Here is a 15,417-nt window from a genome sequence, read left to right on the forward strand (position 1 = left end):
TACGGCCTCACAAAAGAGACAGAATATTAAAAACATCTGAACCACAAATGTAGCAACAGCTACTCTAACAGACTTGTTAAAACATGAAGAGGAGAAATGTTGCATCCTACTGAGCTTGTAAATAAATGTTCCTTCCTCCCTCCTAACGCTACAGTTATAAATGCTTCAATAATGCCTCAGCACCTCAGTATACCTATGTGCAATCTCCTCAATTTTTTCTTTTGAAATGCTCTCTTCACTTCTGAAATAATCAGTGAAGAAAATCTATAACAAAGAAGGACTACCTCTACATTCCTCAGATATATTGTACATATAAGTTATGTTGCCGCAGGGGGAAAAAAAAAAATCACATGGAGGAGAAAAGGTCTCACATGTAATAACTGCAAGCTCCGATGATCCTAAAGGACACTTATGAAAGACCCTGGAGCAAAAAACATCCATAGCTAGCTGAAATTGCAGTCAGTGTGGGCCATGCAGTGAAGCTCAGTCAAAGAATCCTTGTCTCATAAAACCACCCAGGCACAGAAGAAATTGTGGCAGGGGGGCGGGTGAATGAATGAGCATTTGAGCAAACAAGTGAGTGTTTATCAGTCAAAAGTATGGAGCAAGGCCATCCACCACACTGAAATTCTCACAGGTTAATGCAGAGTAAAGCCTCTCTGCAGCTGACACTTCACCTTTGAACTCCCTGTGAAGCAGGGGAAGCAACAAGAAAACTTTCCCACATGACTGAATTAGAGGCCATCATCTTGTTATTGCACACGTCTACCCTTGTAATTGCATTTACAAAAATTAAACTGGAACCGAGACGGCTCAATGCTTACAAGCACAAAGATCTTGAGACAGAAACTCCTCGTTATCTACATTCCACAGTAATGCCTTAGATTTAATAATCAGACAAAGCACCATTTTCTGGTCTACGTCCAAGCAGTAAACAGCATTCTTCAAAAGAGCCTCTGTAGCAGCAACTAACACCCTGATTAGTGTTTGATCACCTTGTCATTTAGAACTTGTGTAGCTGTTTTTAGGCACACATACTATAAAGATATTCTTGAGCAAATTGTATGATACATTTAAAGACAGTTCAAGAATCAGAAAAACCAAAGCATCCTAGAAAAAAAGAATATACCAGGCCTCACTTAAACTGGAGTTGGCAGCAGTGTCCATGACTTCATAGCTTCTCCCCTTATGTGATGAAAAGCCAGACACCTGGCATGCTCTGTGGCACTTGGCACGGGTACACAAACAAAGAAACACTTCAAATTCAAAAACAATGCCAAAATGCTTGCAGGTACACCACAGCATGAGTAATATCACCTCTTATATGGCTCCCATGTCACACAGTGTAAGACTTTTTGGACTAGAGTTCTGTTGACATGGTGAGAAACAAACTCTCTGCTTCTGAAACCTCTGACACAGCTGCAGCACAGGCAGGCAATATTTTTTTCAGCTTATACAGACAGAAAATAAAGTATATTAGAATATCTCTTTGACATTCCCGTAGCATTTCCAATGGCCAGATGTCTCTTCTGCCTTTTAACTCTATTGAATGAAACACTCATTCTTCAGGTATTTCCTCTAAACAGGAAAGAGGAACAAAGACAGTGGTGATTTGCAAAATGAAGGAGGCTAGATAGTGCATGCTCAATAAAGCTTTTGTCAAATTACACATGGATTGATTCCTTTCTGTGTTTTACTCGGAGCACAATAGCACACTCTCTCTCACATACAGACATGCATGCACACTCCCACAGGGACTTGTGAGGCCCACATGTGCAGCTGTGGACTGTGTGTGAACCCCAGTTGGAAGGGGAGACACTGAGGGAGAGATGGATGGCACGCAGTGTTGTTTTCTGTTTGCTGTCAGTGAGAGCTTTGCCATCTGTAAAAAGAAGAGCCCGCACCAGCGTCAGTGCAACTTGTTTGTCACATAGAAAGATTCCTCAAACAACCCCTCTGTAAACTTTGCAACAGCTGCAGACTGCAGACAGAGGATGCACTGTACTTTGGGGAGCACATATTTGAAAGTAGGATTTCATTCATCAGCCAAACTGGTTGTGCTCAGAGGATCAATCGGGACACAGAAATTAATGAAAAAAACCCCAAAACAAAACACTTTTGCTAACATACCCAACTTTGAAATGCTGTAAACAGCTTACAAAAGTCAGACAAAGGCGATTGCCAATAACAAAATTAAATCTGCTCTTTTACCTGCAAACTGAGCGCAATCTGACGAATGTACATCATATTGAGATCTTCCAGTATCCACAGTTTTTCCTCCATGTTTGCGTGCTTATCAACTGGCATCCTTTAGGCAGGTAACGAAAAGATTGACTTCTTTTTGAAGTTGTCGAGTTCAGACCCCTACCCCGCAGGAACCGGGGACACGGAGTTCATTATGGCAATGTCCTGTTCAGTCGTCAATGATTAAGAAAAAAAAAAAAATCCAAAATCAGTGCGTAAAACAACGCGTAAAAGTTCCTCTCCGCATCCAAAACAAGCCTAGCAGCGCCGGGAAAGCAGTCAAGAGGTGGAGTGGATAACAGCATCGACTGCACTGTAGCAACCCTATCCATAAAATTCCCCCAACTCGTTCACGGCGCGTATTCTTCTTCTGTACTTTTTCTGTCCGGGCGACAACGATCCTCTCAAACACCCACAGTCAACACCCAGCGGCAGCTGGAAAAGAATGGAGCCTTTTAAAATGCAGTTGTTCTCTTTGTGTCCCTCTGTCCCGACTGTGAACGCCGTCTGTCCTCTGTGACAAGAGACCTTTCCACAAAAGGGCATCGCCTCTGCGGGAGTGATAGGCACAACTACTCCACTGTGTGCGCCCTCACGCTGCCCAACTCGGCGCTAAATTAACCCCTACGACGCTCCTCTGGTGTTGATAATAACTCTTAAAAAAAGAAGAAACGTGGAAGAGAGAGAGAGAGACTGCCACAGCAGAACTCACGCCCTTTTAAACAAACATAAAGCAAATACCGCACCAGCACGCAAGCACAGCGGGGCGGAGAGCTTTGTTCATCTTAATAGCCTGATAATAAATGGAGAATTATATCAGTGTCAGAGTGGAATAAGAGTGGGACTGTACACCGAAATATCACCGAACACCGGCTTAATTCAAGAAGAGGTGCTTCTGGGAAACATTTAAACAGTGGAAATACTCATATTTGACTAATTTTGTCTGATTATCTTTTAAATAAAATATCACGTATCCCAAAAGAGTCACTCAATATACATAGATCACAAGGTCACATGCGTGAGCCCAGTTCAAAAAGACCTGCTGTGAAACATACTGCGCAAACCTTTCATGTATCAGTGGAAAACTGTTAACCCTCCAGGAAATTCTTACAATATCCAACAAATATTTTTGGTTCTTCAAGTCATTTTTTTTTTTTTTTTTTGTGGGGGTTCCTTATCAAAGCGAGAATATTCCCAACTTTGAAAATAAAGCGCTTCTCTCCACGCCAGAAGTCGGTTTCCTTTTCAAAGATCACAGCTGGCTGCAGTTTCCTGTGTTCTCAACAGAGAGAATCCCAAAGTTTTACTCCATGAGACTTTCAGCCACAAATTCTCCTGATGGTTGCGTTTATGTCTGGGAAAAGCTGTTTACAGTCAATCGGAATCTGCTCCACACAAAATACGGCGTAGAAGAAAAAAGAAAAGTCACCCCGGTATCCTCTCCAGTGCGCTATTCCCATGCCTGCGCTGTTGTGATGCGTGTATCCTTCCTTGTGCTGAGCAAACCACAAGCCGACCCCTCAACAGGAAACCGGCGTTACGTTGCAGGCTACTTACTCACTCAGACACATTAATTAAAAGGACACAAATTCTTCTGCTCTTTAACACTGAGGTGAGTCAGAGGTCACCAGAAAGGATTCATCATTAGTCAGATCACCCCTTAAAACAAAGTTACATGACATAGTGACAGGATGTTTTCCCACCACATTCCTCAGTTTTACATGATATTTGGGACCACTCTTCTCTACACACATGTCCATATGGAACTCCATCACCCCGGAGCACGTCTCCTAAACCTGTGAACACATGCAAACAGTGAAAACAAAAGCGCTGATTAAGCCCTTTCACCTCAAAAGAGCAGAGCCAGGGGCGCCAGTAGTAAGCCAGGTCATTTCCCCAAGAAAAGCCTCCACCCTTAGAGTTCAAATCAGCCGGCTAATCTGCTGCAGATACCAACACATGCAGTAAGACAGGAGATTTATTGTTGCAGGGGTGGAAAAAGAAATAGTTGAGTTAAAATGCAAAGAGGTGCTTTTTGGCATGTCTTTGTGTGAGCGTGTGTGCGTCTGACTGGATACATAAATCACTCACAATCTAAAATTACATGCAGCCGATCCTCTGTGAAAGGTGACCTGGCAAGCTACTGAAATGGAAAAATGTTAATCCAACAAGACCCCAGAAATATGCTGAACACTGTACTACTGTACTAACCTGTGCTGAAACAAACTTAATAAGTCAGCTTATCTTATCTTTATATGTTTTTTTAAAAGAATGAACAAACAACAAAAGATACAATCAAGATAAAATATATAAACTATTCCAATATCACTTAATCTATTTAGTTTGTCCTTAAGCTCCATTACAACAGCAGCAGTTCTCTGAGGCAGAACTGGCTGCAGGTAAATCTCCCTGCAGTAAACCACAAAGACTTACATATTATGACAAACGCCTAGAGGCTGAACAAAAACAGACAGAAAACAGCTATTATCTCAATGACAGGGCATACTGACAGGCGGTTTAACCAGCTCAAACACTGCATCTTGGCCCGGAGCCACTGAGAATAGGGCAAACTCAGCTAGCCAGAGACAGCTGATTAGCAGGATGTGTAGAGGCCTGACACCTTTGGGCCTGACCGATTTTGCGATGTTAAATGGCAGTTACCCGATTGGCTGTTGGATTAGCGGTGACTGTTCTTCTGACTGAAGCAGGGCCAGATGTGCTAATTGGCTGCTATGAGGGAGCTGTGAAACCAATGTATTACACAACCAGTTAATCCCACACCAACTCTGAGGTTTAATGAAAACAGAGAAGACACACACACACACACACACACACACACACACACACACACACACACACTGAACCTTGCATAATAGAATCAGAGAGGGTTGAACTTTTCTAAAGACAATACCCGGTGCCTCTGTTGTTCCTGAAAGGAAGTGTGGAGGAATATGGAAAACTTCCTGTCTGTACACCTAATCAGCTGGAGGAAAACACACTGGAGTCAAAGCACAGAGTGACCTGGTGGTGCTCTGCCAAACAACATTAAACAGGAAATATTATACCTGCCCTGTGATGAACCAGCAGCCTGTCCAGAGTGTCCCCAGCCTCTTACCCCACGTTGGAAAAACAATTCCGAAAGATGGATGGATGGAAAGATGTTATATCTGCTTTAACAAGTTATAAGATTGCCCCACATATCTCCACAATGTGCACTTCAAGTTTCAGCTCAGGATACCACACAGATCCTTCATTCTGCCAGGCCTATAATAAACCTGATTTTAGCTCTGCTCCAAACAGGCTGTTTCACTGTCTGTAGTTCTAATTCCAGCAGAAGTGCTGCTGCCCACGGTCCTTTCAGCTTCACGTCTGTGAGTGACAGAGCGGAGCAGCAGCACATTCAGATGACCACAGAGGAAACAGACCTGAATGAAAGATTCTGTCGCTTCCAACGTATTGTGGAAATATAGTCAAAACCACAGCACAGCTGTTGTTTTTAACTTTAGTGAGCGGTGACTTGGCAAACAGTGTCGCGGTTATAAAATCAGGATTTAGAATAAAAGAGCAGCAGCTTGGAAAATGGCAGTAGGTGACAGCTAGTTAACAGGGCGTTTTGATGGGCATGGTTCAGCCACTGTTTTGTACTTGTTCGGCTGTCTGACAGCAGAGAGACATCAACATGTAACACAAACTGGCTTTATTGGGCGCTTGGCTGTATAATATATAGAAACTATCCGTCAGCACTGCAACTGCTCGGGACACAACTGCTTGTTTCTCACACATTTTAAAGTTTGCGTTAGAATACATGAATCTAGCCGCAACAACAATGGTGGGGCTGTTCCTTTTGAATTTAACTGTGCAACTTGGACAAGTCTTTTTCTCCACTTTAACATGACACCCATCTGTAAATCGGAATTCAGAGGTGCTTTTCAATTTAGCGAGAAAGGAAAGAAACAAGAGGTTGATGTTACTGTGTAGGACAGACATACTGGAGACACTTTGTTATGTTAGAAAAACATAACCAAGCAAAACGACAGTGTGCATGTAGGTTGGAAAAAAGGTACTTTGGCTGAAAGACAGATTTATTATTGTTTTAATCTTTAAAAACCTTACACATGCATAAATGACAGAAAAGGCTGACTGCCAGCGGCATCCACATTGACAGAAAAAGGGTTAATGAGGAGGCTGGGTTTGGTGGCACAATTCAAAACACCCAGTTTTCACCCAGGAGTGACCTTTTCATTGCACATTTCTGTTTAAAAAAATAAAAACATGATTGAATTTTAACACCTTGACTGCCCCTCCGCTTTTGCTTTTGCATCATTTGGTCAAAATTATCAGCAAATATTGCATGTTAGCATGCTTTCCTCTCTGCAACTGTAATTTGGAGACTACAGGCACAGGAAACGTAGCATTCAGTGTATCAGACAGGTTTTTATCAACAGATTTACCAGTTTAAGCTTGATTCCTCAAATGATTTCACTTGGAAGCAAAATCCAGGGAGAGTCTGTTAAATAGCAACAATGCCACATTTTCCAAAATTCAGTAACTATCCTTAATCAAATGTTTTTCAAAAGTCAAAATGCAGAAAAAGATGATGTAATAACACATCATCGCCAGATGCCACAAATCTGAACACAGAGTATTCCTGTTGTTTGGACCAGCAATCCATAAATATAAAATAATATTAGGGAGATAAAAAAAGAGTGTAAAGAAAATAATCATACTGATGATTGTCAAACAAATGTAATCTGAAACTTCTAATCAGCATTAATGAGTAACTGGATTATTTCTTTATGTAAATCAATCTGTGTAAAAAGCTCAATGCCGTCTTTGGTGTGAGGCACAGTGTGGCGGCAGAACAGGGCAGGGAACCACACGAGGGCCTCAGGCAGCCGTGCCCCAAACCACAACAAAGAAGTCTGACTATCATCAAAACCAAATCTGAAATCTGAACTCCACCACGACTCCCACTCGCTTAAATTACACACAGGGACACAGACACCAACCCACGCTTACATACACAAATGCACATCTAGACATAAATAGATATAAACAAGTTGTAACAAAAATGGTCTCCAAATTTAGACAAGTGCCTTTGATCATTTTCACAAATACTGTTGTTAAAATGAGACGGGATTGTTACAATCGTTTTTCACACTTTCAAGTAGATTTTTGGTCACACAGACAAAAAAAGACTTCCCAGACCACCAAATCAGCCGCTGCACACCAACATTTAAAACAAAAAGTCACAAAGGTGAAGTTTTTTTTTGTTTTACATACAGATACAATAAAAATAATTTGTGATTGCACACGGTGAGGGAAAAAAAAAAAAGCTCTGATCAAAGTAAGAACAGGCGCACAGAAACAGAAAATCTGACTCAACAGACTGGAATATCACAAGACTTCAATTACTTGGCAGTGTTAGGGTAGGTTAAGGCAGACGCTGCTCAACATGATGACAGCCGTGCGTGATGAGCTGTGAAACCAGACATTTCATAAGGAAACCCCCTCCAGAGGTCAGTTCTCAGTTACAGAGCATGAAAAACCTGCGGCGACAGCCACAGAGTCATAACTCAGGCACAGAGACGGTGTAATGACATTGTAAATCACAACAACAGCCTAGCTTGTTATTAGGTGTATCGGCTTGAAGTGTGATTCACTTAATAAGAAATCTGTCCAAATGATGGAGCTTCTACTTTAAGATTAGGTAAAGGGGATGTTCTGGTGACGTGTGCAACACTGAAGATGAAAAGTCAGACATCCGGCTGCAAATCAAGCAACAGATATTCTTTTTTCATTGGAAATCCCATACTGTAATGGATGCCTGCACCAGAACCCATGGGTTAGCGTACAAGATCTGGGGGAGGAGGCTGCCTAAGTCAGGGTAGTAGGCCAGGGAGTGTTTTAAGTGCTTAGTTGGAGGGCTGATCTTATTTCTCAGTATCACCCCTTTTACTGATAGCTGTGAAAGAAAAACAGACTCAAACACAGACGACTATAGAGACAGTTCAGCAGTTCAGCGGCAGTTTGGCTGCTCCCCAGAATCATTGCTGACTTTCAGGAACGCCAGCTCAGCTGGTCACAGGAGACTGCAGCATCTCATCACTCTGAAGGACCAGACATCTCAGTGAAAGAGGAACTCTCTCGTTAGGAAATTCATCTCCATTGATTTCTTGCCTCAGGGGTGCAGGCTGTGCAATATACAAGGACATGTGTGTGGCTCAGGGAGGATGTGTACACCAAGGCAATTCATTTATGTTTTTTTTTAAATGTGAATGATTTTCTAAAATTAGTATTCATGACCGTAACATGAATATAAAGTGAACATTAAAAATTGTGAAGGGAATGAGAAAGGCATGGCTCAGCAGCTGTGCAATGTGAAATGGAACAATGGCTCCCCCTGCAGATTAAGCAGCTGCAACAGCAAGATGTGCCACCGAGGGAAACACCGTTTAACAGTGCCAGTTACAGAGTACTTCACAGAGAAATAATGGCTACACACAGCCTGAAGTGAAAAAGCTTTGATGTCTGTGTAGTGCACTTAAAAGCCTCTAATCTGGAGAAGTAAAAAAAAAAAACAACAACAACAGAAAAAGGAAAAGGATGTAAAAGCTTCTGTTTGTTTCCAACTAAAACCAGACATGACAAAGATGACTTTCACAGACACGAGAAGTTCAAAAAAGAAAAAGAAGTAAAGAGAACAAGCGCTATGTTTCCAAATATAAACAGTAAGATTATAAAAACAAAAGGTTGAAAATCTGTAGTTTTATTAGGCATGAGGTCATCCCTGCTGGACTATAAAACCTATTTTTATCACAGATTAATGCCAAGGCGCTGTTTGTTTGTGGGTAAAATCCAAAGCAAGAGCCACTAATTGAAACATCTGCAGAAACAACACAAGACTAAACACCTGCAGAGGAGACATTCAGGAAACTACAAATCAAACAAACACTGCATCTTTATGCTAGTTTTAATACTTTTGCCAGCTTGGAATGAGGAGGGAGAGGACCTAATGTGGCATTTTAATCAAAAAGGTATGGAAGGCAGCATTACCTTGTACGAACTGAAGGTCTTCGTTGTTTATAAATTCCCCCCTCGTTTCAGAATATTCAAAAAATAATCTTCAGCACTGGAATTAACTTCTTGATAAAAATGTTTCTTTCATATTCACATGACACCGTGCAAATTATTTATCTTGCAGCCACTAGCATTTCTTAGGTTTTCTGACTGGCTGGCTCATTGTACTCGGGGGAATTATCTAGTGAGGGCTGAGTTTGGACACCGCACAGAAAGATAATAATGCATAATGTGCTCTTTATGTAAAATCAACAACATGTTGGGTTTTTTTGTTTTTTTATACACATTGGTGATTTTGTACTGCGATTTTTCTTCAGTTAGTGAAGTATTAATTTAACCCATCAAACTTCAGAAAATACACTGTTTAGAAGCACATCAGATGTCAATGGGGAAAAATCATGCTAGATATCTATGCTGATATGAACTGGGTCATGTTTTAGGAAAGAAAAGATATCACTTAATTTGATGGAAAGGTACATTCAACCTACAGAATTTAAAGACATGCCAGAAATCTAAGTAAAAAAATATGCTGGACATGATACTTTCTCCACGGCTTCTCCAGACCCTTTCACATTTGCTACATATGCTCAGGGTGAATCTGCTCTCATCTGTGAGGAGCACAGGACGTCGGCGATGGACCTGCCAATTATGGTATTCTATGGCAAATGCCAATCGAGCTCCACGGTGCCAGGCATTGAGCACAGGGAAGACTAAAGGACGTGGAGTCCTCAGGCCACCCTCATGAAGTATGTTTCTGATTGTCTGGTCAGAGACATTCATACCAGTGCCCTGCTGAAGGTTATTTTGTAGCTCTGGCCATGCTCATCCTGGTCCTTCTGGCACAAAGGAACAGACACCAGTCACGCCGATGGGTTAAAGACCTTCTATGGCCCTTTCCAGTTCTCCTAGAACAACTGCCGTCTCTCCTGGAATCTCCTCCATGATCTTAGACTGTGCTGGGAGACACAGCAAACCGTCTGGCAATGACAAATATTGATGTTCTGTCCTAGAGGATTGTGTGCAACCTCTGTAGGGTCCAGGTATCACCTTATGCTACCAGTAGTGACACTGACACTAGTCAAATGAAAAGATGAGGTAGGAACAAATGCCAGTAGTCTTGACCTGTAAAACAATTCCTGCTTTAGGGATTGCCCTATTGTTGTTCTACTTCACCTATCGTTAACCGCATTAACACCAAAGCAGCTGAAACTGATTAAAAACCCTTCTGCTACTTAACTGACCAGATCAATATCCATGAAGTTTAACTGACTGGTTTTTTTGAGCAGTGTAGTAGAATCCTCCATAAGAATTCTTCCAAACTAAGTGCCTTCTTCAAATTACCCTGTCGTTCAAACAATGCCTACAATTTATTTTCTTAAATTAACTATGAAACATAAAACAGCAAATCATAGCATCTGTGAAGCTGTAATTAGCAGAAAAGTTCATTTTCTTGCTAGACAATTAATCACAAGATTGATTGATTACAGTGTATTTCAGTGTGACGTACAAGAAAAGTCAAACAAAACCACGAACACTACTATAAAGGTGTATCAGATGGCTGCATGTGGTGAAATACCTTTAAGGCAGTTTTTGACTGATTTTTCTTTTGTGCTGTTATGACATTTTGAAGCCCTGATTGGCCATCCTATTTTACTGCTGTCAGACGATGCAAACTGCCATTCGATCTGCTCTACCTAATATCTTTTTGGCAACATGACTGACACTACAAGTGCTTCTTCACATCGAAATGCGGCTCACATTTGATGGTATAGTCACAAAGGTATTCAGAGTATCATTCATATCTGACGGCATGCATAATTAAACATCAAAAATCCGCATGAGTGAACTGCTAGACTGATCGCTTTCGTTCCTTGAGGTAGGCAATAACGAAAAAAACACAGGGACAGACCACAGAAAATAAGTGCTGAGACATCAGCAAAAAACCCAACCTTACAACAACATGTGACAGTGCACCGTCTGCCACTGGGCCCTGTAAACACACACATTAAGACGCAGGCATGCTGGCAGGGACTTGTACACTGTGCAGCATGCTGGGAAAGCAGACATGCATAATAGAACCATCTGCTCTCATAAAGTCAAACACCTGCTTGGCATCAACAAAACAGAGAACATCGCTGGCGCTTGTGCCCCCTTTGCCCTCTCCTCTCCACGGTAACATTCAGAGAACTCTCCATTAGACTGCGCTGCAACAAATTTAAGATGCGGCTGTGAATTCAGAACCAACGCCGCACTAAATTATTTGGTACAAAGAGCAACACAATACCTACCTCTGAAACATCCACGGTTTATCGGTTATTACACGCTGTTCACTGTAGGGTGCAGTCGGTCATTTACCTTGAACACATCACTTTGTATCTCAGTGTGATTACACAAAACGAAAACAATAGCCTGGATCAGTGCAGGAACGGGCATGCACAACACACCCACTTGCCCCTCTGAACATTTCTCAGCATTGATTCCTTTCACTGTGCGTTCCCCTGTATAAAAGAGAGGCCCTGACTCCATCTATTTCATATTAATGTTAGGTGGTTATGTCACGTATAGGAGCCTCTTTGTGCAGAAAAAGAAATGAAAGACAAGACCAGAACAGAAAGAGCTGTAGAAAAAGGTGTAGCACAGTGGGCTGACATAGACATGCCCCATATCCTTCAGCCTTACTGAATGTGTGGAATTGAAGGTTAATGACTTGTCCCTGGTGAAGTTACAGGCTAAAGTTAGAATATGAAATGTTGCAATGAACCCACACAGCGTGCAAAGTGAGTTTTTTTCCCTCACTGTTGCCCTCTTTGGCTTCTAGGGCCATACAAGATGTAGGAAACCTCAAACCTCGGGGGTTTTATAATTTCATAAACCCAAATTCCAAGCGCGACATACAAACGCCAACATCTACAAAGATTTCTATTTCAAGCACAGCATGTTTGTCAGAGAATGGCATTTTTCTTCATGGAGACAAAGCCTCTCATGTTTCTAAGCCCTCAGTAATAAAAGGGGCTGACGACAAGTGCCTCGGACTGTAAATGATACCGCACGTTGGAATTTGGGTGTGCATGTGTGTCTTTTTGACAATGTTTAACAAAGCTGTACTCAGTGGGGGTCTTGTGTTAGAAGGAAGAAGATACTTCTAACATAAGACAGTCAAATGATGTTGTACAGTGTGTTTGAGCTGCGTTGAACAGGTTGGGTGAATAATAATAATAATACTAAACAAAAAAACAGAGACTAAAGCAACACAAACCAAATAGCAATCGTCTGTGGCTGTCCAGAAGTAAAGAATCTGGATCAGTAAAGTGGGTTAGCCCTGAAGTATGTGTCAAAATGGACCCATTTCCCTGTTTCATCAGGGGATCTGAGCCTGAAAGCAGTGGAGTGGCCCACATAATATGGCTCTTGGGAGAAAGAAGGTGTTGGGAATGATAGATTTAGAAGAACAAGGGCTGGCAAACGGATACAGAACAAAGGGTTTACCTGCTCTACATTTCATTAAATTTACCATTTCTTTCATACAATCCAGAGGAAATCACACAGCGCTGTTCTACTACCTTATTCAGAGCCTATTCTAGTTCATTTCATATTTCTTTAATGCCATGTCGCAGCCATTCATACTACGTGAGCTTAGTTCACAACAACAGATGAACACAAATCCTTCCATTGTAACATTACCCTCTTTCCCAATATTACAGGAGAATGGGGACGAGAAGGGACTTGTATGGCAACAGGTCTGGGTTACTCTGACTCAAAAGCTTTATCCACCTCACTAACTGAGGTAGTAACTGAGTGAGACAGCTCTGATGATGCATGGAGGAAGTTTCCCATCTGGGAGAGTGGGAAAGTATCCAGTGATTAAGCCTCCAACACTTAGCTCTCTGTCTGTCTGTTAACCGAATCACTGCCAGTGACAGCCTTACACAGGACAGCGTATGCTGGGTGAACAAAGGAGAATATGCAATGGACCTTACTCAGAGAGACACTGGTGCTTAGTCACTGTCTGTATGTGTGTGTCTGTGTATGCGTATGAGGCAGGGGACGAGTGAATGATCACATGAATGACTAACAGCAAGTTTAAAACATCAGCTTTCATTCATAATACTTGTTGGTACGGTAGGCAGGGACTTCACAATGTGCAGACATGTGTGAACTAGATACTGGCTGAAAGTGTGACTCACTTCCTCTATGTGCCTATATGTATATCTTACATGCCTGTTCTGCTATCGGTCTTGTCGCCTTGTTCACAACGAAGCCCTTTAATGCGTAAAAGCACATATCAGTGTTTGGGTGGGGCTTACTTGCAACATAAGAAGCAGCAGACCCTCAGCTGTTAAACTGCACCCTGACACCAGCTGCCAAATAGAGACACTAACCACACAGGAAGACCAGAACACTTATGTCCTTACACAAAGGCAGCCTAACTTTCCATTCACAGCAGCAAGAAGCTGGAAGTAGATCACTGAACTAGAGTATTGTAACAAAGCCACAATAGAGGGTAAGAAAGCAGTGCGCTAACACCGATTGCCTAAAAATGAGAAGTCCCCCAAATATCCCCGAAATGCAGTTTTATCTTTTACCATCATGAGACTAACCATCTCTGCAACCCAAGCATTACAAGTTTTATCCACCCAATGGGCCTTATAGATAAGATAAAGCTGTGAGGAAAGTGCTGCCAGCATGCGAGGACATTCTGTATCTCTGAGTCTAATGATGTGTGCATGTGTGGGTCACAGAAACCCCAACAAACAGGTGTACTGTACATTTTGTTTTATATGTAACACAATATTTTTCCCCTTGGCAAGTGTAAAGACTCACAGCAATGGTGAAATGCAAACAACGGAGTCATTAGCGTTGTAATGGCAATCTAGTTTATATTATACTGTCATTTACAGAGGAAGAGAAGAAAGAGCTTAAGGGCTTTTGTAGACACACCTAGACTACGAGGTGACTGTCAGCTGTTTCTTTGAATAGCTCACTCACTGAGTGAATGAATAAATTAGACTCAAATCACTATTAAGACGTTAAGAATTGTTGATGTGAGTTTTCATGCCAAACAACAGATCGTTGTGTTAAATAATAAACCACAGCATAACCTTGCCTTGCTCCATGAAAATAATGGAAATTGGTGCATGGGTTGAGTTCAACAGTGAAAGAAGTTAGAATCTATTTAATACTTTATTTGAACAACAAAGCTTTGTTCTCACTATCGCCAAACACATTAGGCAAACAGTCCAGCCAGTACCACGGGGAACAATGGCAGGCCATTGGTTGAATTTCACTCAAGGCTCGACTAAACCGAGATTAAACAATTTTAATTTGCGCGAGCTCACGGACGCTGCGTGGGAAAAGTCCTCCGCAATGACGTAGCCATTAAAAAAAGAAAAGAAAAGTTAAACATTTACTGGTTAAAACATCAAACCCAGAAAGTCTTCCAGCAGACAGCTCCAGTGGCGAAGCTTTGTTTAAGAAGAGAGGTTTCACAATGGCTAAACTTTTCTCTGGCATCTCTCCTGTACCCCTGCAGTGTTAAAAATGCCAGAAAGCCCTAAGGGTACACACGTGAAACACACACGTGCAAGCACGCACACACACACGCATGCACACATATCTCTATGTAGGGCAGTCTTCAAGCAGTTATTCAAGAATTCAGGAAAGCGGAGTGCATGCAGTCTTCAGAAAGCTCAGGCCTCTGAGTCCCTTCCCAGGCATTTCACGCCCCAGAACAGTGTTTAGTTTTTGGCTACAGTGCAGCGCAATAAGCCAATTGTTTTTTTGTTTTGTTTTGGTACACAGGCCTGCCTTGAATGTGAGACTTTCAGCATTCCTTCAAAGTGAGTCTTCACTCAGCGGGTGCACGGTTTGAGGTGCTTTGTCTTTGTTGGCAAAAAAGTGTTTTTCCCGACAACATCTACACGACCTCTCTCCCTTCGTGTGTGCTCTCAGGCAGATATATGCTTACATAAAGAGGTCACAGTTTTCTGCCAGGCCACATGAAACACCAGAAGCAGCACTTGGAGGCCGCTGCCTCTGTGAACTATAAAACACACGTTTAAACATCTGGAGAAAACATACTGGTTAGTAACTCCA

At 41.9% G+C, this 15,417-nt stretch overlaps 1 protein-coding gene across 5 annotated transcripts in view; it reads right to left on the reverse strand.

The window, feature by feature from the left end:
* rtkn (rhotekin) overlaps positions 1 to 15,417 on the reverse strand; it is a 55,250-nt gene that overhangs the window by 35,874 nt on the left and 3,959 nt on the right. The window contains exon 1 of one of the 5 annotated variants that reach the window (XM_031731745.2): positions 2,212 to 3,891. The exons of the other annotated variants lie outside the window; for them this stretch is intronic. Within the exon in view, the coding sequence (XP_031587605.1) occupies positions 2,212 to 2,307 (96 nt within the window). The 5' untranslated portion in view covers positions 2,308 to 3,891. Of the gene's footprint in view, positions 1 to 2,211; positions 3,892 to 15,417 lie in introns of those variants that run through there. 5 annotated transcript variants of the gene reach the window in all.

This window comes from Oreochromis aureus, linkage group 12, assembly GCF_013358895.1.
Source record: "Oreochromis aureus strain Israel breed Guangdong linkage group 12, ZZ_aureus, whole genome shotgun sequence".
Lineage (NCBI taxonomy): Eukaryota > Metazoa > Chordata > Actinopteri > Cichliformes > Cichlidae > Oreochromis > Oreochromis aureus.